The sequence below is a fragment of the Haemaphysalis longicornis genome, unplaced genomic scaffold (assembly GCF_048455015.1).
Source record: "Haemaphysalis longicornis isolate Haplotype H1 unplaced genomic scaffold, Haemaphysalis longicornis Haplotype H1 scaffold_4, whole genome shotgun sequence".
NCBI classification, from domain to species: domain Eukaryota; kingdom Metazoa; phylum Arthropoda; class Arachnida; order Ixodida; family Ixodidae; genus Haemaphysalis; species Haemaphysalis longicornis.
The window spans coordinates 7997547-8022057 of record NW_027526361.1 but is presented as its reverse complement, the minus strand read 5'-3'; the positions used below and the strand labels follow the sequence as shown (position 1 = coordinate 8022057).

Sequence of the window (24511 nt, the reverse complement as noted above, 5' to 3'; positions counted from 1 at the left end):
GCTCACTTGGGAAATCGTGTGTGTGGGAAGCGCAACGACAGGACTAAAGTCAAGCTGTAGAAACCCCCCCCCCACTGTTGGCACCCATGGGGGCGCCAGGCGGACCTGGGTACGCTGGCAATAGGAATCATGATTAGATCTTTCTGGCTACGCACAGCCAAATCGGGTTTTCACAGCGAACCTTTTTGGCGCTAGTTTCAGACCAGTATTGCTTAATTAAGTATGTTGGGTCCCGTCGACAAAGAATTGCACGCGCTCACTCCAGAGCGAGTGTGAAGTGCTCAGTAGCTCTCAATATAATATAGGTATCTTCGAAAAAATAATACATCAATTGGTCACTAAGACTACTTTATCATTAGGCCGAGTTTCATTTACTTGCCATAATTGGTTAGTTGATTGATTGATTGAGGGGTTTAACACTCCGACGCAACGCAGGCGATGAGGCGCGCCGTAGTGGAGGGCTCCGGATTAATTTTGACCAGCTGGGGATCTTTATCGTGCGCCGAAATCTCGTACACACGGGCGTTTTTGCTTTTCGCCTCCATCAGAAAAGCGGCCGCCGCGGCCGGGAATCGAACCCGCGACCTCGTGCTCAGCAGCGCAACGCCTTAGCCATTGAGCCAGTGAGACAGAAGACAATTTTGTTTCAACTACATACTTATGTGCATTCATTATATGCAACTGGCAATCGCGTGGCTAACCCCAGTTATTATGCATATAGTATTTCTCGAGTTCTTCTCCCTCGTCCCAATGCTCCCACGGTGTTGATGAGGCTCCTGCGCTTCCGAGTCATAAATCGTGCCGAGTTCAGCAGAGGTATACAGCTCTGCCGTAAAAGTCTCTTGCCTTTGAAATACGAAGCGTTCTAGCACGAGGCGTTGGAAAACGAGTGTCCCAGTGTTTTAGTACCGTGACTACACGAGACGACCACAGGAGACACGGACAGCCCGAGCCCCTAAAGTGCGAGTGTGCTCAGACAAAGGTTCAACCCGCTCGTTCTAACGCATGAAATGCCTACTAATGATAAGCTTAGATTTCTGGATATAAGCCTCACCTTTCACCCTATGCATACTTGTTGGGTTTATGAACCACGCAGTAATAAACCGCTTCTTCCCTTCAGTTCCGCCCCCTCTAAATTACTCAAAAGAGCCATTGCCAACCTATGCTTTCTTAAAGGGACACTGAAGTGATATGTAAACATTGCGGGATTACTTGCGCAAATTGTAGTCCGGAGTCCCCAGGCCATGTTTCGACCACCCTGGGCGCGTTTACGCGATTTCATTTAGTAGAAAAATTAATTCGAAAAGGCTGTCCTCCTCTCTTTACGCTCGCCCATTTTCTGCGGCGTTTTCGTGTGACGTCGAGAGGAGCCGAGCTCGCAATTGGCTGTGCTACTGCACGGCTCCCCGGCCTTCAGACAGAGTCAGTCGGCCCAGCGTTTCGTGCGCCGGCCGCCGACGGGTCGTCGCAATTCGTTCGCTCAGTTGAAACGAAGCCAGGACACGTTTGTGAATGGAAGAATCTGCCTTTCTTTACTTGGTTAGTTTGTACACTGTATCTAGCTCCAAGTCAAGGTCGCTTCACACAAGCGCTGCACAAGCGCACATGCGACGCTTCGCTGACTGGTACGCCAGTAGGAAAATATAAGGCCTCTTGAAGGCGGGAGAAGAGTCAGAGAAGTTAATATGGGTACTAAGGAAATAAAATCAACTGATATTTTTACCGTACAGCGTAAAAATAGGGTGCGGGAAGCATTTTTTTGCGCTGGGCGGACAAGCACAGCGGTCAGCAGCACGACTACGCATCTGCGGACGCTTTTCCGTCTACGAAATGCAATTGCTAGACGTGACCTATTGTGGAAACTCGGGCGACGCTTACTGCACGAGCGCAATACAACAAATAGTCACCTAAGCTGCTTGAAATGCCGAAACTAAATAAAAGTGTAAACTGGTTGTACAATATATACCCTATATTACCAAGGCCAGCAGAGCCCAGCTCGTGGCCGAGTGGCCTGGGGTGCTAGGTATGTCACCGCAAGTATTTTGCAAGTCACGAGTTCGAATCCCCGCGGGTACGTGCTTTTTTTTTTTGTAAGTTAACTTTTTCGTTTTCCGCCCATGTTTTCTACATTGATTTCACCTTTTTTTGGGCCGCAACGTTCATGGCTCCACGAACTAGTTCAAAGAACGCGCGCAGGCTGGCACTGGCGCGCTAGCGAGTTCTCGTTGGCGTGCTGTTGCCATAAGCACCGACTGCTTGCAGGCAGTGGGCACAGGCCAGAATGAACAGACCCTTGGCCTGGTGCGAACACGCTTTGTACGATACAGGCATGAGGGAGGCAAGCTCGAAATATGGGGGAAAAGCGCATGACATTTGGGCGTCTGCGGGTACGCGGAAGGCGTTCATGTACTGCGTAGGTCTCGGCTAGTGAATGCTACGATTCCAAGCTGTCCTGGGAGGCTTATCTTTATGCATTTTTACAGCTGACAACATGGCAGAAGCGTGGTACGATGATTACTGAGTTATTGAGAATGCCCATCCAACAACGCCACCGGTTGTGTTTTACAGAACCGAAACCGAAACTCGTTTGGTTGCTCACCTTGGGCATCGTCCAATCAGGGTGCCCGCTCCTCCTAACGTCACAGCTTTAGTTGGTGCGGCCGCCGCAAACCGCGCATGGTAGTTTTTCTTCTTTCGCGCTTTGTAAAATAATTACCGATTTGTCAACAGGATAAACGATGAAAAGTGTGCTAATTTGAGCCAGTCTACGCAGTGCAAGCAAAAACGGGAGCTTGACAAATTCACTTCAGTGTCCCTTTAATGCCCTTCGTAAGTCCTGTCCGCACTTCATGTCGGATAGTCTTCTTCAACAGTGCAACAGGCTTTCGCTCGCAGGATGTCCCGGCCATCTTCAAGTTTCTGTTGCTGAAGCCTTGTTAAGGAACCTAAAATCTGTAGACCATCCCTCTGTCGCTGATCCTGGTCAAAATAAGAAAAAAAAATGGTAGTTATGCCGTACCTACATACTGTATCCCACAATTTGAAACGGATTGCGAAACGTTTTGAAGTGCCAGTTGTATTTTCAGCCCCCGAGAAGTTGAATAGGCTTTGTAAGATAGATAAGGGTGATAGGCAGATTTATCATAATTGTAAAAAGAAACACCAAACTTCATTCGTTGAATGTATAGATAGTGTTGTCTACCAGATTCCCCTCTTTTGTGGTAAACAGTATGTTGGTCAAACCGGTCGTTGTCTAAATGATCGCCTTCGTGAGCACAATCGCAATGTAAAAAAAGAAAAATGAACAAGATGGACTACTAGTTATGCACTGTAACGCATGTACAGATTGCAAACCATTCCTTGATAAATGTGTTATTATTGGTAAGAGTAAGGACAAGTGTACACGTGAAATTATTGAGGCGGAAAAGATAACCAGGTGAGGAAGCTCTTGTGTAAGTTCGACTTCTATCAAATTATCAGAAAAAGAGATTGCCTACTTGCGTTCGCGCTGATGTACGCATGTGTGTGACGTCACGGGATTCTTGCCTATATATGTGTGTTATCGTTTTCAATAAAGGTGTTGGAAATTAGCGCCGTGTGTGTCTACTTTTCTGTGTCTCTCGTCTCCTACGCTATATATTTGTAAATTATGAACCAAGCCCAAATTTCCACGCTACTCAAGCGGTACAGGCTGAAGATAGTAGACGACTATGGAGCACCATTTTCTAGAAGGATGAAGGCGTTCACAGTTTGTACGAGGAGGCCGAACTGGCAATGAAAAATGCAAAACACGGGATGCGGTACGGGTGAGAGCCTCTAGAGCCAAACTAGGAAAGGAGAAAGTGGGCGAACATGGGGTGGGAAACTTTGGATTAGGTATTCGGAATGGGCGAGGTTAGACAGGCTGGATTCGCCTTGAGAAAAAAACCTCCGAATAATAAACATTTTTCCACCAGCGAGGGCATAGGAAATAGGCAAGGAAAAGCCCAACGGTAAAACCAACTGAAGCTAAATGACAAAACTATACTGTTACTCTTTTGACACTTTCACACTGTAATCATTTGGATGTAGTGTAATTATTTTGTTAGAACTTGGTTGTTAGAACGGCTAAGAATTTGGTTGTTATAAATTGGTAAGCATCAATGTGACGGGTATCCTAAACGATGTATAACTTGCGTATTTTTTATTGTTTGTTTTTTCTATACCCTTCGTGCAAACACCCCGACAAGGAATTGACAGTATTTTTAAATAAATAAATAAATAAACATGAAAAGTGAAATATATTTCATTCTAAGGGAAATCCAGGTGTTGCACGCGATGTTGAGGTCGCAGGCAAAATTGGTAGCAGCTAGCACAGGTTGGTGAGGAGCAGAATAAGGCGAGATATATAAAAAAGGCAAAGATAAAACTTGGAAACAAAAGGAAACCCAACTTGCAGCCAGTAAGCGACAGAGCACAGGGGTTTAGAATAACACTTCAGAACATATCCGCGTTCTTATGCGGAGAAAGTACATATAACGTAGGCATACTGAACCACAACCTAAAAGCAGTAGTTAATGAGGTGAGCCGTAACTATTGGAAGGAAAGAACCCAGAAAAAAACTGGTAAACTATGACCGAGAACGAAGAAACTAGCAAAACCAGCCAGAAACGTGGAAGTGTCAAGACACGAGCAGCAACTAGAATTAGCAGGACTGTCAAAATTTATTAACTGAAGGAAGAGCAACGATGTTGAGGCTTCAAAGGTGGCAAATGTCGAAGAAAATTAAAAAAAGAGGAGGAGATGAAAATAAGACGAAGCTTCCAATTGGCAAAGATAGAATGCATGCACTCAGAGATGGAAGACGTAACATCAAATACAACGTGGATGAGACAATGAAAGCAGGCAAGTCCATGGAAGGACGAAATATCGAAGTCCGGAGGCAAAGACGGGACTCAGGCACCGGGAGACAGTGACGGTTTGAGATAGCCGATTGGCCATCGTCCGGCAGTGGACGCAAATTGTATTTATTTATTTATTTATTTATTTATTTATTTATTTATTTATTTATTTATTTATTTATTTATTTTGAATAACCTAAATTCTCTGATGGCAATAATAGGGGGGGGGGGTAAATTACTACAAGGTATACGTTAACACACATAAAAAAGACTGCGCACAGTAATCAGACACGCATCTATGTAATAGATAAGAGAGAGAGAGAGAGAGAGAGAGAGTACCGGGGGCAATGCGCAATGCGCAAATAGCGGTTAGGTTTTGAAATACTACATAGTTCGAGAGAAGACTTATCACAGTGCCAGCAAAAAGGGGCAGTTGTACATCTGATCCATTGAAAAAAAAGAAGCTGATGATGCGCTTCCATTTTGCCATCAACGAGCATTCACCACTGCAAGCGAGTGAATAGAAAAAAAACTACAACGAACACTACACTTTTTACACCCTTTTCGGACAAAAAAGGTGTAGTGTAAAGTGGAAAAAGGGCGTTGGGAGGCCATCACACCCTTTTTATTGTATCTCAACACCCTTATTCATAGCTCTACACACCTTTTGTGTGGGAAAAAAGGTGTTGACCACCTTCAACACCCTTCGTTTTTGGTAGAGTGTAGAAAGTGGGTGAAAAAGGTGTTCAGCTTGTGATTGATTAACGTCATGCATGAGCGTATAATCACTCTGCGAAATACAAGACACCCCCTGATAACCTCCTCCCCACCTCGTTAGAAATGATCAAGAGCAAAAAAAAAATTGTTCGTCTGCAATGATCGCTCGTTTCCACATACGGTGCGCCTCATGGCCCAAGATTAGCTTTCGCACGTGAAACTTCAATTTGAACTTTTAAAAATATATGATGATGATGATGATGATGATGATGATATATACACTAAAGCTTTTTACACCCTTATTGCCTAAAAAAAGGGGTAGTATAAGTGAAGGAAGGGTGTCGGGAAGTCATTAAGCCCTTTTTCTTAGGTTGCAACACCCTAATTTGCAGCTTTACACTGTTTTTGTGTGGCGAAAAGGGTGTCAAATCCGAAATCGGCAAGCAAAGCAGCAGAATGACATAAGTAACTTAAGTAAGTGTGCTGGCAAATTAGAGGCTGCGTGCGCTTCTGGTGAGATTCAGTAGCTGAGAGCCACTGTGAACGACCTTGAGTTTCGTAGCAGGAAGCTGAACATGAAGTTCACGGCATTCCACCTTCGCCAAACGAGCACTTGATTGATTGATGGTAGAGTTTAACGCGCCGACGCAACGCAGGCGATGAGGCGCGCCGTAGTGGAGGGCTCCGGATTCATTTTGAACACCTGGGGATCTTTAACGTGCGCCGAAATCTCGTACCCACGGGCGTTTTTGCTTTTCGCCTCCATCAGAAAAGCGGCCGCCGCGGCCGGGAATCGAACTCGCGACTTGTGCTCAGCAGCGCAACCAAATGAGGACTTGCTGCGTAAGCTAAACGATGTGGCCAAGTCTGCTGACCTGCCAGAGCTGACAATGAATGCCCCCGACGTAATTCGCAGGCTTACATCAAAGTCAAATAAAACGCCTAGAATTATTGTCCGATTTTTCCGGCAGTCAACCCGCGATAAGCAAAAGAGGAAGGACGTCAGAAATAATTTATCGACTGTCTCTATCACCGAAAACATGACCCAACAAACCTGAGAGCTGCTTCGCCTGTGAAAAGTAATTGACAGAATACGACTACCTTTTTCCTGGCATTGCGACGTCAAGAATCTTGTAAGGAGTGAGTGAGCGCGATAACGGAGTGGCCTCACGTTGCGCGGCTGACGTTGACAGGCTGAATATGGCTTAACTTGGCAGTTTTCCTGGTATTTATTTTCGCTTTCATTTCATCATGCTCCCAGCAAGTGCGCAGGTAGACGTTGCAAACCTTAAAAACATCCATGATACTTGTGGTGGAAGAAGCTTTAGTTGTGTTAATTTCAACCTTAGATCCCGTTGAAATAAGCAAAATGAACTCGACTGTTTCTTTGGTGAGGCGCAAGTACACTTCGATGTTGTAATGTTTTCAGAACAATGGCTTGCCTCGCAAGAAGATGTATTTTTACTGATTGATTGTAGGGTTTAACGCGCCGACGCAACGCAGTCGATGAGGCGTGCTGTAATGGAGGGCTCCGGATTAATTTTGACCACCTGTGGATCTTTAACGTGCGCCGAAACCCCGTACACACGGGTGTTTTAATGCAAAGCAGTATATCTCTAACCCCCCCCCCCCACAACCGCCCCGCTAGTTTTCATTCCGGTGTCATCGATTTACTTGGCGCCGCTCGGGGGCTCCTCCCCACCACCGTTGACATCTCTTTCAAGACTATTTCCCCCCTCACTTCCACCGATGCCCCTTTGCCAAGTTGCGCAGCCGGCAGCTAACGGTATTATAGTGCGGTTATCAGATGATTGTGAAAAATGAACAGAAGCACGAATGGGCGCAAAAATTCGCTGACTGTTACTACATTTTAATATGAAATTTTTGCGCAGCTCGAGCTGCAGTCTTCTCGGCCACGGCGAATTTCTCCTGCGTTTCAGTAAGTGTTCGCGTTATCAGCGAACGTCATCAGCGAACGTCATCGCGTCATCGCAGTGCGCCGCCGCAGCCGGCCAGCATGTTGCAAATCATGTTTGAACCTCCCGCGCAAATATCACGTGGTTCCAATTACCCCCTCAGGAGGGAGCAGAGAGCATGTTGTTGCACATCGTGTTTTAACCTCCCGCGCAAACGTCACGTGGTTCGGATTAGCAGAGAATGGAACAGCGTCTGGGGAAAGTGTCAGGGGGATTGCGCTCCTTGGTGGCGACACATGAAACGTGTGAGGGAAAGGCAGTGAGAGAGATGACGCCGTAACCGCGCGTGTCATGCTCCACTTCACCCTTCGCTAGACGCTCCTCTCCGTTTTCTTTCTTTTGTCGCTGCCGCGTTAACTGACTCGGTTAGCAGACGCCGCTCCTGGGAAGCCCAGGTAACGGCTGCCAAAGGGCTGCCCCCTAAAACAACCGAAACCCGCCGTCGCCGTTTCCACTCAAATTCACTTCGCCAAGTAGCTCCGAATCCCTCCCGGTAGAAGAGAAATTTCCCCAGTTGGAACGCCGGCTCGAGCCCGTATATCTTTTTCAGCTTGGAAGGCCTTCCGAGCGACATTTTCACCGGTGTCTTTCAGCCTAAGTATGCGCCATCACCCACCGGTTCCCGGCTTATGCGTGCACGGTTTTCGGGTAGGAAAAAGGGTGCGTGCACGCACAGCTAGGCTTCATGCCGCTACCGATGAAATGCTCGTTGTGCTGGGGGCAGATTTCGATGTCGAAATTACATGGCTCAATGCGGTTAGTCGGCTGTCCTCCTCATCGAGTGGTTCGGGTGTGGGTTGATGTGTTTCACAGACATCTTACACACACAATAAGATGCATACGAGGGGGCAAGGAAAACGGACAGCCACATGTTTGTACGCGAGAATAGAGCTCAAGGGCTTCCAGGTTTTAAATCTTTGTGGGAGGAATGCATGCCGTTCGTTTGGAGGAAGAAGAGCAAGAATTGCAGCGTTGGCCCGAACACAAGCGCGAATGGGTGCAAAAACAACGGGCAGCTGCTGGCGCCGCCGTCACCGCAGCAAGTTCACCTCGTCGAGTAGCGGCGAATCCCTACCGCATAAACAGCAAATTGCCTGCTTGGAACGCCGGAGTGAGCCAATATCACTTCTTGAGAGGGTTTTCAGGGGATATTTTCGACGGCGTCTGTCACTTCCAAGCATGCGCACATGACTGGTTGGCGGTTTATGAGTGCGCATGTTTGTAATGGAGAATAGTGGGAGGGAGGAGGGGAGGCGTGCACGCGCAGCTATAGGTTTCATGCCCGTACTGATGGATGGCATCTCCGTTGCGTTGGTTCGAGGTTTAAACGCGGATGTTAAACGGACCAATGGGACCTGTCCGGAGTCCGAAGTGGTAAAGCGGGTTGGGTTTATGTGTTAGGCTAAGTTCAGATTACCGACGCAAAATCCATATCGTGATCTATGGACGTAAAAAAATGCCATGTCACGCAGTTCGGTTAGCTGAGACGTGAAATAACGTCATTGTTTAGGTCATTGCGACAGTTGCGGCAACAGTCTGAACCCGGCCTTGCACAAACAGTAAGATGCTTACGACGCGGGAGGGACTCAGGCAGTTCCATGTTTATCTGCAAGAACAAAGCTTGGATCCGTCAGAGGCCCATTAAGCTAATTGGCCAGGAAATATGCTCCATCGCAAATTACGATAAACGTGTTTTGTTTCGTGCACTCCGTTGGCTGCGTCCAGCTTAGCAGGTCATCCGTCTTCACAGTGTGGAAAGGCACTAATTTTTTGCTTTTCTCCTCCATGAGAAAAGCGGCCGCCGCGGCCGGGAATCGAATCCGCGAACTCGTGCTATGTGTTCTCATTTACGGCATACAACTCGTACTAATGAACCGGGCAGACAGATGAGGTGGTAGCGTAAAAATTGTGATTACAAATTCAACGAATTCTCAACTGGCATCTGAATTTTGCAGTATCACCCCTTTCTATAAAACGCTTGCTGTTAGATGCAGTACTTCAGTTTTTTTGTGTTTGTTACCGCACTTTTTCAAATAATGTCAGCATGTTTCTTCCTTCTTAAGCTCCCTTTTGGAATATGTTAGTGAAAGCACATACACAATAATCCTTAGTGGTGGTTTCAATATCAAAATGTCAGCTGACAGCACTCCTAAATTTAAACTCGAATGGTTGTTAAACTCTGAATTTTATAACGTCGCCCCGTGACTCGCCCTACAATCAGCAACGCTTTTAGAGCTGTTAAAAACCAATTTTGATCTTTCTCTTGTTAAAGCTGGGTCTTTAATTCACAACATTAGCGAGCAATGGGATGTCTAACCACCGTCCGCTATTGGTGCTGCCAGTGTTTTCTTAAGGCTTGGAGAGAATAATTTGGCACGCCTAACCTCTTTCGCTGACCTCTTCACTTGATAAATAATGCGCAGTATGGTTTTCGTTGGAATACGTCTACAGAACTCGCGCTACTGGCCCAGAAGTAATTTATTCTAGACAACTTAGAACGTAGAAATACAGCACCTGAACTCTTTCTCGACTTTTCAAAAGCTTTAATGTCATTTATCAAGCAATCGGGCTTCAAAAACTGGATCAATATGGCATAAGAGGTATTGCGCACGAACTGATTAATACCCACTTACTATACCGCACTCAGTTTGTGTTACCGAAGGGGAACATTCTGCACGCAAATCCGTTAAAACAGGTGTTCCGCAGGGAACCAGCCTGGGACCATTTTTATTCATACTTTATATGAATGAAGTAGTCCACATTGATGAAAGAGTCCATTATATAATCTATGCTAACGATGCCAGTTTATTCGTTTTAGGCAAATTGTGCGCCGATTTAGGTAGTAGAGCGGACAGCGTGCTGACTAAAATTAATGCATGGGCTCAAATTACTTCCTAAAACTAAACAAAATAAAATGAAGCCTGTTTTATTTCACCCCCACCGCCCCACGTCGAGTTTCCCACCATTCTGTTAAATAACTCTGAAATCGAAATAATAAAAAGCTTCAAATCGCTCGGTGTGTATTTTTCGGAAAATATGACACGGGGTGATCGAGTGAACTATATTACTAGTAAACTGTCTAGGACAACCATTATCATGTGCCACCACTGCTACTGTTTACCGACCTCTGATAATATACTCATATATAGTGCCCTATTTTCTTCTCTGTCATACTATGCATGCGTTTCCCGTATGGTCAACAACAGTAAACATTAGCGGGGAAGAGCTTCACACTTAGTTTGTTAAGTCCCATATCGCAGCCACACTGCAGCCTTATTTAAGAAGCGTCACATAATTCAGGTTCTATCAATGCTATAAACATATACTATTCATACAAATTCGGTTTATGGAAAAATAATGATCCTTACCTTAGCTTATATCATCCTACCTTACAATCTACGCCTCCATGAAGTTTGGCATGTCGCTAAATGCAGAAGAAATTGTGGAAATCAAGTGTTCAAATCACCTGCAGTTTTAAATTGCATAAAAACCGCAGCTACCATTGACGTATCCTGCATATCAGCAAAAGAACTCCATTTAATGTTTGTATAATGATGTAATATGTAGGCTTATTTTTTCGTTGTGCCCCATTAACAACTCTTTGTTGAACCGACAATGTATAGCTTAAGTGTCTTCCCAAGAATAGTCGCCTTTTTCCCTTAGCGACATGTTTTGCATGCCACCCGGTGTTCCAGGGGGCCAGAACTCCCCAAGCTGTTCTGACAGCTTTTACCTGTCCTCCCCGTTACATTTTGTTGTTGCGGAATATACTCCAATTTTAATTTCAGTTGCAATAGTTCTTTCCCAAGCCGTGCGGTCCATTTTTGGCGCTGTCTCCATCACCAGGCTAGAGCCAGCCATCGAAGTAATCAGGCGTGGAGTCGAGGTCGGAGCCCCTCTGCACATCCTGTCCCCTGTACCTCCATTTCAGCGCCACGGCTTCTCATTTTTACGTGTGTGTATTTGTTAGCGCGTCTGACCATGGTTCTCCCCTGAACTCTCCCTTTTCGCTTAATGTTCCCAAGGGCTGAGTCTGGAGGGGACAGCTTTCCCCGTTGCTTGGCAACCAGGGCAAAAATAAACTGGTGAACAAAAAAGAATCCACGGTCTCCTCCCTATCGCGCTTGTTTACGTTAGCTTTTTTTTTTGGTTGCTTACTGTCCGTGGTCTCCCCGTTTTCGTTGCTGAAGCCTCTCATTCATGAGTCCATTTTTCAGGCCGACGGAGAGGTTTTATGAGCGCGATGACCGAATACAGCAAACATGATGCGCTGAAAAAAGTTCGGCACAAACGTTGAGCGAATTTTTTTTTATAAATCGTCGCAAGGCACCGCCAGTGTCCAATAAAGAGTTTGCTTAGCGTGGCTTCATGCCCTTTTGTTACCTCTTTTGTTGTAAGCGCTTGTGTCGGGTCATTTTATATCCTCCGTGGGCTTGTTTGCCACAACGAAAATATACTGCCATTCTTCTGAACTTTCCACATCGTATGGTGGTCTGTGAAATACTAGTTAGCATGAGAAACCATTTATTCTCTGTAAGAGGCTGCGATGCTTGTTAGTAGCTCAACCTCCCTCCAACGCATAGGGTTCTTCAGAGTATCTTTTGTTTTCTCCCGTTATGCTTCACTTTTCCTCATGCATCTCAGACCACGTTCAAACTGTCCACGGACTGTATCGAGAGTAGACAGAGCAGGTGAAAATGACCCCGTGAAACTGGCACGGTGCCTTTTGACATATTCGTGCACACCTGGTAGAGGTACCATTGCTAGCCTTCCTTTTCGTGACAGTTGAGAAGGTATCAGCTGATCAGGCCTTCCCAGTCTTTTTATGCCCCTCATTCAGCAGTGGTATCTGTGCGAGCAATGAGTGAAGATAGATTCGTGCAAACCAGCCTCCTTACATTGTGAGCTACCGGCCGAACGAAGGACAGAGCAGCCGCCCTCTCAACGCGAGAGCGAACGGGCACAAGGGAGAAGTGGTGGAGCGCCGGGAGTACAACGCAGTCTGCTCCGCTTCCCGCTTCCCATTGTGCTACGACAAAGGAGAGATCGCCCCGATAGATCGAGTTGAGGATGGGGCTTGTGCCAATGAGTGACTCCAACTAAGCAGGGAATGAATGCATGAGCAAGACGCGCTCTTTTTACGAAGGACCGTTTCGGCAAAATGCGCCCACATCCTAAGCAGACACGTTGTTCTTATTCTCAGAGAGCGACGGCTTGAACACGAAAAAAAAAAAAAAACGAACGAGAGGGATGTCTAGAGTTATCTCGCTACCGCTATGCATTGGTATGCAAGGATATTTGAAAGCATGTTGTGCTACAGCTATATGTTTTTGTACAGACCGTTTCCTTTTTGGTGTGTCTAAAGACACGCTGTTAGGATGCCAGACTATTTATTTATCGGAAGATGACGAAGAAAGAATAAACATAAATATTTACCAGTTTGGTCTTAAATTTTTTTTTTAGCAAAGCACGCTAATATCGATCCTAAACTGTCTGCATGGTTCTGATCCACTTTTACGCTGTCATGAAAATAAAGGACACAAAATAGAAGCGTGACAAAAGAGTTCTTCGTCGACCTTTTTCAAACCAAATTCTAAATAAGGAAAAGGAAAATCGCATGCTTCGGAACGAGACACCATCAAGCGAAAAAAAAAAAGAGAGAAACAAGGGAAAAAGAAGTCTGGCTTCAGGGTCGGCCGTTGCCATAGTTACCGGGAAGAGGACCTGGCTAGTGGGGAGATGAACGTCGCTCTGTGCGTACGGTTGCCTTGTTTTGTAGAAAAGCACGCGTTCCCGTAAATTGGGACTGGAGGACAGGGCTTGAAGCATTTAAATATCTGGCGACGTGATTAAGCGAGGAAGCTCCGACGCGGCAAAAGGAATTCTGCCAGTGGCGTGGCATAATTATTTGACCCGGAAAAGAGCAACAAGGGGTGGGGGGATGTATAGAATGTTTCGGGGAATCGCAAGAACGGTTGCGCCAACAACGACACTGCAAAGTGCTCATTACTCGTTTTTCCCCTAAACACACGGCTGTGGCCCGTTACAAGGAAGCAGAACTAAACTGTTAGTACGGTTGTCATACTGCTATACTTAAGAGCGCAACTGCGCCCCCTTCGCGACAAAAGGGAAGGGCGTTGGGGACCTATCAGACAAAGGAAAGTGAAATAAGCATTAAGAAAGGCAACGGTGCATTCATTTACGCTCCCGTAAATTAGATTCCCATGCAGGAGTGTAGGTTCCCAATAAAGGTTTATTTTGAGCAGAACGGGATATGGTGCAGAAAATTTTCACGCACTTATAAATATTTGCTTGTTCATTCCCCGAAAGAGGCCCGTAAAGCAGCATCGTCCTTTCCCTACCCTTGCTACATCATTGTCTCCAAACTTCCGCCTCGTAAATGAAGGTAACGGGAAGCCCATCTCGAAGTCAATGACAAAGTGTTTCCTTTTTTTAGAAGTAAATCGTCCGGTTACTCCCCACTTATTGTGCAATAACTTGGAGCGGAAGAACAGAAAGCAGTTGCATTTAATGAAACGAATCGAATACGAAAGCAAGTTCACCATTACTGCCGCCCTTTTAAATTTAACGATTTAAACGCTCAATCAATAGGCGCTTTTGATTTAAAAAAAATAAATCTCCTTCCAGCGGAATCACTCCCACGGCTGTGCCCGAGTGTTCCAAAGATGTATCCTCGTTCGATTACTTATCACACATCACTTAAAAACACTGGTTTTAACGTACGGGCGTTCGAAGAAACGGGCGTTTTTACCGCACACCTCCCATTTTCTCGCTCCTCTCTTTCACCGATTTATTTGCTCCAAAACAGAACGCTTCATGCGGGGAAAAAAGTTAGAGCTCTAAAGTTGAAACACGCAATACACAAAGGAGGTGTAGTCACCTGTTTTTGTTTTTCAAGGTTACGCAAGCACATAAGCTAAGATACAGACTAGGTCGTGGTACATATTTTCAACTCGGTTTTACTCCACTCACTGAGATGGGCGACAATTTTAGAGCTATTTTTTAAAACTCGATTCAGGACTATAAGGTAGAATAACATTACGTTTATCATTGAAAAAAATATTAATTCGCATTTTTGTATCTCAGTTTTAACCTAATGTAAAATACAAAGTCAGCGCGCACAGTCAGGGCAGTTCTTGTCGACGATAGATTCCTTGTAAATGCTGCAATTTTCACCATTTTTTATTCTTTTCGTTTGTTTTGTGGAGACCTTATGCTGACAGTAGCTTACGTAACACAGTAAAAAAAAGCTTCCTCGATGGGCTATTCAAATTTCGAGAGCCAAAATATGGCCCTCTTGAGCGGATGCGTTTGGGTACAAGGTATGGTTTTAAGACTAATTGCCCAGCGAGCAGGCATCAACTTCGCCACGGTTCTTCGAGATTGTTTTTCCACGTGTCACGACACGACCGCATGAACCCTTTCGGCCATGGTGCCGTCATTTCACAACATAGAATATCTTCTAGCGGCTTAAGTGCAACACGAAAATTACTCGTTTTCATGGCAATGGTTCTTCAAAGAAGCGTTTTGGGATAGACATCCCCACACTTGCGTTTTCGCGGGGCTGGGCAATATGGAAACGAAGAAGCACCCGTAGAAACAGGGCACGACGACGGGGCGCAGGGAAACTGAAATCCCGGTTTGTCAAAATGTCTATGAAACTGCAAATGCTCCAAATACCAGATGTATTTTTTTGTGTACGCTAAGGGTGTCGTAGCTATGATTACAAAAGAAAAATTTACCTTTTTACCCACCAGAAAATTTTAATTGGCTAATAACCTAATTAATCGTGATGCATGTCCATTAATAAATGCTTGAATTAGCGTCACCGTAAGTTTCCCTTTCTACGCTACTGAGGTCCAAAGCTTTAAGAAAATACGCAGAAAAACAATTTGCGCTGGAAATACCAATTCGAGGGCTGCAAGGGTTAACGAAGCTGACTGTTGTGGTTGTGTCTGTTTGAATCTCTCGGATCTCTCTTTGCATTTAGCCGATAGAAAATGTCCGTGGTTATGAGCTTACCTTGAATAAATTCGAAGGGCAGCACCCACCAGGGATTCTTCAGCCAAGAGATGTACAGAAAGCGGCAGACGTTGCCGATGAGGCCCACGCACAGCACCTGCCGGCAACAAAGGTCACCGTGAGGAAGAGTGCCACCCATCATGTTCCACGTACCCCGAGTCACAAGGTCCGCGAACCAAAACGCGCAGCAAAGTGGTATGCGGCACAATGGCCAAACCTTTTCGTACGCAAGGCGCAAATGCAACAACTTCGTAAGCCAGACCAAGTATTAGCCCGCAATTTGGGCAATGCTACCCGCCGTGGTGGTTCAGTGGCTAAGGTGCTGCGCTGCTGAGCACGAGGACGCGGGTTCGATTCCCGGCCGTGGCGACCGCTTTTCCGATGGAGGCTAAAAGCAAAAACGCCCGTGCGTTCGAGATTTCGGCGCACGTTAAAGATCCCCAGGTGGTCAAAATTAATCCGGAGCCCTCCACTACGGTGCGCATCATCGCCTGCGTTGCGTCGGCGCGTTAAACCCTACAATCAATCAATTTGGGCAATGCTCGTTGCTGTTTAACACTAGCTCTGATGTCGTTTTTTGGAGCAGGTAACGTGCAAGCTCGCAAAGGTTTGTAAGTAGGTACCTTTGACTCCAAAAGCGCGTCCACATCCACCAAAACAGCTCAGCACGTGTGCACCTTCCTTAATTTATTGCCCATTGCCGACGCCCTGGCTCAATATGGCCCAAGATAAGCCTTTCTCGTTGATACCGTGATGACGCAGAGCTAGGTAGTGACGAGTCCAGACTCACATCTCTTCCCATGCCTCTTGCAGGCATACTGTGCAGAAGTTTTCGCAGGACTAAGGCGAATCTCACTTCACTGTTATGTCTGTGTATACCTCCGTAATATTAACCCTGTTTTTCCCTAATGGACATGACTTGACGCGAAGAGGCATGTTTGTTAAATAATAAATAGACTACCGAGCACACTCGTGAAGGGAAATGCAAATAAAATAATAAGTATCGCGCACAAAATATGAGTTTGGTTTTGAATTAGTGAACAAAAGGAAAGTTTAGCTTGGTAGGAATCGAGCTCTGAAAGCGTCACCTGGAAACTAAACCAATACTTGTGCAGGGTACAAGAATTTAGTGAAGTTTCCTTGGTTTATTGTTGGTCTGGCAAGTTTCGTTCCCTTCGATTTGAGTCCTGTATTCTCTCCGATGCGTTCCGTTATTTTTGCTGTCAAACATAAACTAGTAAGAAGCTCCTCGGGTCCTTTTTTAGCCCTTCGCTGCCTCCCGGCGCTTGAGTATCATCGTCGTACAACTCACGCTCACATGTATACATTCGCCTTACTTGTGTCACGGCCCAAATATGACGTGCCACCTTTCAGCGGCGCAAAGCCGTGCTGTAAAATAAACTAAAAGAAAAATGCTGCAAACCTTTAATAAGAGTGAATTCGCTAACAGCGCATGGATTAGGTTATGAAAGCACCTATACAAACAAATCGTTGTAACTTATAGAAATGTTTTCTGCGAAAGTAAATTGTAGAAAATTACAGGATGGCTGAAATAATATGACATATTATGACAATTTATTAAATCAAATTAAAAAGTAATTCTGGTCACCGGCAGACGGGGCCCGCAGTGACTGGCTGGTCCAAACGAATAACCGCAAGGTAACAGCAGAACGACGTTCTCCTCAGTAAGTGTTGACCATGAACAATACTAGTGTCTTGATTCCTTACGCGGTAACAGGTAATCCGCAGAGCCGAGACACTGTATCAAATAAGCGAAGTCGCAAAACACACAATCCCAAAGGTCCGTGATTTCGTTCTTATGATTTATCAGCGCTGTACATATGAACTTAGCAGCAACGATGAGTAGACCGCTTCAAGGTAAGAGCATCGTAAAGCGAATTTCTTACGCTACCTGCGTAAAGCCAGTAATGTTGACGCAGTACTAATAACTGCGATGCGTTCGCGCGCCGAGCGCCGCTAGCGCCTTCGCGCACCTTTACGTGTCCGATCTGGCGGATGAACCTGAAGCTGAAGAAGTAGGCGAATATCTCGGAGACGTGGTTGATGACGGAGGCCACCCCGAAGAGGGTGGGCGTGCCGCCCAGGTCCTGCAGGTGCCAGAAGAGGAAGGTGAACACCAGGCCGATGCCGAAGCCCATGAACCACGTGACCACCAGGAAGGCCCCGTAGCGGAGCGTGGCGAACGAACGCAGCACGGCGAACCACTCGGGCAGCTTGCGCGTCGTCTGGGCGAACACGGTGCTCTGCGCATGCGCCGTCAGGGGAAGCGCAGGGGGAGGAGGAGGAATTTAGGAACGCACAGCACAATAACTAAGAAAGACTAGTATCTACGGATGGGGTGCACTATCCGTTCTATTAAAAATTCCAGAAAAGCATAAAAAAAGAAAAGTATAACGACACGCCTACATCAACAAAAGGCAAAAAAGTGAAGTACATACTCACTAAGCACGCAGCGTTACAAGGTTACGGAATAAGCACCGCCGAAGTGGAAACGACAGGGTTATTTAAAAATGATATTTACCGCGATAAAAGGGCATAAACGCATAAAAAAGACAGAATTAATCGCAAAGAACCAACAACAATATTTATACAGTGTATCAAGCGAAGCGAGAGCTCCTCGTGGCTATGCATTTTGATTCTTCAGCTGGTAGTTACATATTTGTTATTAAACTGGTTATCCCTTCCACTTATATTGTTTTCTACATGAGCTGCATTACATTTTTCTTGGACAAGCGCGGACAAGGAGCCGTCTGTTTCCGTATCTTCTGTGGGCCCTGCTTTGACCAGTGCTCCTTATTAGAACTTGCACGACAGTTAGTCTCCACACAGACTTGTTACTGGGATTGCGTACTAATTGGAAAAAAAAGTTGAAAGTTTGACCAATTACGAGCCCGTCTGGAAGCAGCGACACACACAAGTCCCCAAAAACACTAACACGAACTTCGCTTGTCATTGCTTAGAAAACACGTACTGAAACAAGAGATTCCCATGCACCCTTAAATATACATGCATAATTTATTTTACAGCTCAAGACACAGAAACAGTTCATATGCAGAGCTCAAGACACAGACATACCTACCCCAGATTGAAGGAACGAAAATATCTCGAAATTTTCTCAATGGTAATTATAAAGCACGTACAACAACTAACTGTTTATATACATAGTTCAATATACGAGGTATCCGAAAACAAACCCTGCACGCGCACAGAACACCGGCGATTCTTTCAACCAATCTTTTTGTTTTCCATTTAAGCGAGGCTTATCACTCCACGTCAAACCCAGCAAACTTCATAGCGTCTATCTGACCTTCAATCACAGCCGAGGTCAAGCCAGCGCCTCGTGCGGTTGCGCAGTGAAAGCGCCTAATTGATCGTTAGTTCTAAGGGTAGGGGTGCGGAGAGGGGGATAGGGGGAAAGGGCGCGTGCCGTCAGTAAATCATACAAGAAGAAGCACCCAAGTTCACTGCGCGTTCGCGCCTGCAGCGTCTACAGCGCTGAGTGTGTTTTGTCTTGTGGTGCAGTGGTCTGCGCGTTCATTAGACTCTCTCTGCAGGTACACTCTTTGTTTAACCGCGTGTAAAAACTGAAAACCAAATTTTGTGCCACCTCTATGTCGTGTGCTAAAAGCCTTCTCTGTTCATTCACCTTCACAGAGTGGAACAATTTTTTTTCGAGGGAGCTTGCCTAAACTTAGAAGCTTTGGTCTACCATCGTCCGACTTCAGTCATCTGAGCAAGCGCCCGGTGATGGACACAGGTGCTGGCCAGCTGCCAGCAACGAGACCCTTTGCTTATTGTGACACCTGTCTTGATATAAAAATTGGTATTAAAGATTAATTGACGGTTGACACACTAGAGATACACCTAGGCTGGAGGGCACATGGTGATAGACCACTACAAAATATTTTGCACCACGTGGAGCTGTTTTAAGAAGCGCACTGAAATCTGGAACACGTGGACGCACTCGAAATCCGCCTTCGTCAGAAATAGCTATTCCCTTGAAATTTGATCGAACTAAAGGCGCCTAGACTAACAACACTATAGTTTAGTCATTGCGCTGTCGAGGTAGGTAATGGCACAAAAACAAATTTATCCGGCTGGCGTGTCAGGGTGAGGCGCCCTTAGTATACGCATCATTTTTTTACCCAATTCTGAATTTCAGTGTTCAAAGTGCAGAAACGGTTTTCTGATCTATAGCTCTTACGCTCGGCGAACATGACTTTTTGGTAGCAGTTCAAGCTTGAAGAGTACAGGTCCGCGCGGAGGAAGATGGAGCACGGGAACAGGGGCCGAATTCCATTCGGGCGCCGCCTATGGGAACACCTAGAGGAAGCAGCAAGCGGCGTCCCGGGGATACGTCCGCACTGCACCCGCCACCTGATCTGATATCTTCAATCGACGCTTTGCTTGCGTGTCTGGCTGGGCGTGACAGCTTTCGAAAGGCAGCGCTTGGCTGTACAAGGGCGGCGGGTACAATGCCGCTGGCAGCTGTCAGTGGCTACCGTATCCGCCACTTTTGACGAAGCTATGCACTTGAAAACATGCCATGAAGCAATCAAGGAAGCCCAACAATCGGTATCCGGCTCCAACCTATATCCAACAATCGGCAAAGGAAGGTACAAGTTATAAGGACTGTAGGAGGTTCCCGTCGTTTGCAAAACCCCAAGCGAACGCACGAACCAGGAAAGAAATGGAAGCGGGCTCACCTTTGTCGTCTCGGGCTCTTTCTGTTCTTGTTTGGGCTGCCGGGCCTGTGGTATGCCCGGCGCGATGTCTTCGATGGTGATGGGTTTACTCGCGTCACTATTCATCACGACCGGCTTGAGCACGATGTTGTCCGGTTGGTCGGGCTCATACTCAAACTTGAGCTGCGTGGCCGATATGAAGGCGCAGCCCATGAGGACCGAGAAGGTGGCGAAGCAGATGGTGTAGTTGCGCTCTTTCTCGTACGGGCCGCACGGGTGGTTGGGGAACGACGTGGAGTGGTCGAGCGCTATGCCCACGAAGAACATGGCCACGCCCCAGCCGAGAGAGCCAAACATGCGTTGGCGCCCATAGTGGTCCATGTTCTCGCCCAGGTGGGACAGCGTGGCCGAGTCGGCCAGGGTGATGGCCGGGGCGCTGAAGTACTCGCCGAGCACGATGAGCAGCAGGAGCAGGAAGAAGACCTCCTGCACGTCTTCGTACTTGTACACGATCGAGCTGAAGGGCGGCGAGATGTACGACGTGTGGCGCTCCTGGTTGTAGTTGAGCGTGTACTCGACCGTGTTGGGAGACTTGCCCACCACGTAGTTGGGAGGCAGCTGCTTGGCCTTGCTGCGCCCCTTCTCCACCTGCGGCAGTGACGGAGACTCGGTGCTCGGAGGGGCGCGCTTCAGATGCCGCGACCACGGCTGCTCCCCGGCCGCCACGTCTATCCAGAAGTCGTCCTGGACGCTTCGGCGGTAACGTTCACCCCCGGTGTCGGGTGAGTACAGGACGTGGTGCGTGTCGTTGTAGTCGATACAGGAGGCGGCTGGAGGTTGCACGAAGGCCAGCGAGAGTGTGAATATGATCCAGCAAGCGAGCGAGCAGAGAAGGATGGTCTTGCCCTTCTTGAAGCGGTCCGCCACGCCTCCCCACATAGGCGCGCTAATGAACTCGACCAGCGGCCTGATGCCGATGAGCAGGCCACTCTGCGTGGCGTTCATGCCCATCTGCTTGAAGTAGACGGCGAGGAGAGGGAACAGGGAGCCGAAGGCCGAGAAGAAGAAGAAGTAGAAGGTCTTGGAGACGAGCAGGTCCTGGTTGATGCTCGCGAGGAAGCCCTCGACGAAGTCCTTTGGTGGCGGTAGCTGTTGCCTCGGCTGGTCCGCGGGGGGCGGCTGGCGCTGGTAGCCTTGGCTCTGCGCGTTCAGCACCGTTCTGTCGGATTCCGTCGGTGCGCCTGACGGCATCCTCGGACCACCGACCCCGCCGCCGTCTTCGTCGTCGAAGCTCTTCATGTGAACCATTGTGACGCACAGTGGTGAAACTTTACACGATGTTCAGTATTGCTTGGAACAACACGGAAGAGAATCACTTAGACTGATGCATCAGCACATTGCCCTGCAGGTGCGGGAAACTAGCAGCATCTTGTTCTCGATCCAGTCCGCCTGGTGAGAATGGGATGACGGCAAACAAGCGGGATTAGCGAGGCATAACAGTCGGGCATCAATAACTAACGCGCTGGAGTGACTAAAGGCATTAGAGTCACACGAGGTCGCCTCAGTGAGTGACAATCACATGAGAAATCTCTATATCATTCGCGAGAACGCCGCCAGTACCGCTGAATATTATCAACAACTTTGTTATAACATTGTGGACGTCGGGGGAAAGAAGGTAACAAAGCGCCGCAGGTTGCGTCCGACGCCTCATTTACTCCGCCCCGAGAACAGCGGCAGTGATCAAAGCAGTCACATGCGGTGCGCCATCCAGGACGCTTCTTTGTCGAGACTGCCATTTGGGTATTATCGCAGACAGGCGGAAACGGGCCTTGGCCACGCCGCGATGCCAGCGATGCTGTGAATCCCGGGAGCGGGCGGGAGAGGGATCGGAAATGGCGTCAGAAAGGTCTGAGGGAAAGGGGAAGGAAACCTCGCTGCGCGCTCCGATCGAACCCTTGCGCGTCTATTATTTATCGGGCAACTAGCGTTGTCTAGCGCCTCGTTGCTGTATGAACACAATCTTCCCCCGTCTTCGGCTTTCAGTTTCCCCCAGGGGGTTGCGCGATGACGAGAGACCACGCGGCTGCGCAGGCGATCCACCGGGGATCCCGGCCGCTGCGTGTCTTTCGCACCTACTAGGTACGAAAAAAGCTGGGCCGAGCAGCCAATTCATCAGTCTCAGTAGTCGTGCGAGGCATTGTGAGTGGCCGAGTTATTTCTGACGTCGCTGTGTAGCGACCGCGATTTCTCACCACTAGCCGATCCCTTGGTTGGAACAAACGACAGTTTTAGGTCTCTTCTGCCGAGTCTGTGTTTGTGGAAAGTGAAGCGTTCGAAAGCTATTCAAGAGACGTGGGAGAAAGGAGCGGCGCTCGGGAATAGAGCGCGCGTGTCGTTTCTTTAAATCGAAGAGCTAAGGCGGAATGCTAGATTCCCTCAGTCAACGCTGGTACGCGTGCTTGAAGCACTCGGAAAGATGATCAGGTTGACGCTTATTTGAGACCGGGATAGTGTTTCACAACGAATAATATAGATCAGATAGGTTGTCTGGTATACTACGTGGTGCCTTCTTCAGTTGCTGCATAACCAAGCAAAGCATCATCAGGCCACCGCATTGCAAGCATTGCAGGTATGATTATGTACATTTTGCAGCTCTTTAAAATTGCGCCCCCAATGCAGAGATTATGCGCAATGCCTGTACTGCGCTTCCACTGCTTAAAATGACAGATCAGCCACCGAAGATGTACCTCGCTTGGAAACGCGCTTTTTTACATATACTAGGCATTTTGGTTTGAAATAGCGTTTTTTCCTTCTAGAGCCTTTTTTTATCCTAGCCTCTTATGCTCGTAAACGAGCTAAAGTTAAAACCAATGAATCTCCGTTTGTAGGAACCCCGAAAGACAGAGTTCTTGCCTTTTTGTACCTGTAACGCAGGAATATTTAATAAAGGAGAAGTGTTGGTAAAACAGTAGAGGCAAAACCACGGCGCAGAATATTGCATTGTATACGCGTGCAGGAACAAAACCACTTGTGTCGATCGCCATACATTTCCACCAGTATATAACGTTTGATGCAACGCACACAGAACGAAGGACTTGGGGCCGGCAGGCACGCAGTCGTCTCGGATTGGAAGAAGACAGACAAAAAATTCGCCGCAATAGAACCGAGATATCCGCAGCGGCAGTCGCGGCCTCCAGGACAACGTATAAACGGGTTGCATTCCGTGTGCGACGCACCCGGGACGCACTTACCGACAGACGGCACGCCTTGGTCACGTATATCCTCGCAAACAAGGCGATGTTTCGAAAAACTACAGGGCGACACAAACAATAAACTGCGCCCCGGCTGAGCGACCCGTAGAGCGGAGCCGGCGGCAACGGTGCGCTGGCGACTGGGACGACCCGGCCTCAACACCGGAGGAGCGGGCATCCAGTACGCATGCGCCGGCTCTACTTTTTCCGCGGTGGGGCATCGCGTTCGACTGCGTGGCGCGGTCGAAGGCCGCCGCCGCGCACAACCCAGGGCTCAACGCACGGATGAGCCCCTGGATGATGCATCTTAGCACAACCGACGGCTCATGAGAACTGGGCGTCTGTGCCGTCGTCCCCATCCACGCACGACAAGGCCGTCTCATAGCGCGGCTTCCTTGCTCGCGTCTGTCCCGCCCCGCGATCAAAGCACTTCGCTAATATATGCTGATTTTGGAAGCCGGTAACGCTGGTCAAGCAGAAAGCGGCATGTCGCGAGCGAACTGTCGCTGGGCATGCCCTCGTTTGTTCGGAGCGCTGTTCGTAGCGTGCGGGGTCGGGTATCGCTCCTTCGCGGCCATATGCGGGAATGGAGCCCTGAAACAAACTGGCAGGCCACGTCCATTCGAGAATTGCTGTCAGGAGCACGCTACGATGTCTTCGTGAAATAGCGAGGGTACGGAAGCTTCTGGACTTTCCTTTGGGAATGAACAGCTGGAGAGTTGTTGGCGTTGAAGGAAGTAACGCCATACGGTAGCTTCTTTCGCCTTCGCTGGGGTTGCTTGCTACTTAGTTCTGTCCATAGCGGCTAAACCACTCGTTAAAGGTGTTAATATTTCCCCCACATAGTCAGTGGAATGTTATTAAGACCGTCAAAACTTTTGCGAATAAATCCGCTGTATTCATATTTCAAATCCAGGTTCAGTGTATATTTTTCGTTA

General features: G+C 47.6%; 1 protein-coding gene across 1 annotated transcript in view; it reads right to left on the bottom strand.

The window, feature by feature from the left end:
• The window catches only part of Jef (major facilitator superfamily domain-containing protein 6 jef), a 38671-nt gene extending 14160 nt beyond the window's left edge, over nucleotides 1-24511 (bottom strand). Inside the window, exons 1-4 of the mRNA XM_077705864.1 lie at nucleotides 23574-24511; nucleotides 20344-21771; nucleotides 17611-17880; nucleotides 15617-15713 (exon numbers count right to left, since the gene is read on the bottom strand). Of these exons, the coding sequence (XP_077561990.1) occupies nucleotides 15617-15713; nucleotides 17611-17880; nucleotides 20344-21630 (1654 nt within the window). The 5' untranslated portion in view covers nucleotides 21631-21771; nucleotides 23574-24511. The remainder of the gene's footprint in view (nucleotides 1-15616; nucleotides 15714-17610; nucleotides 17881-20343; nucleotides 21772-23573) is intronic.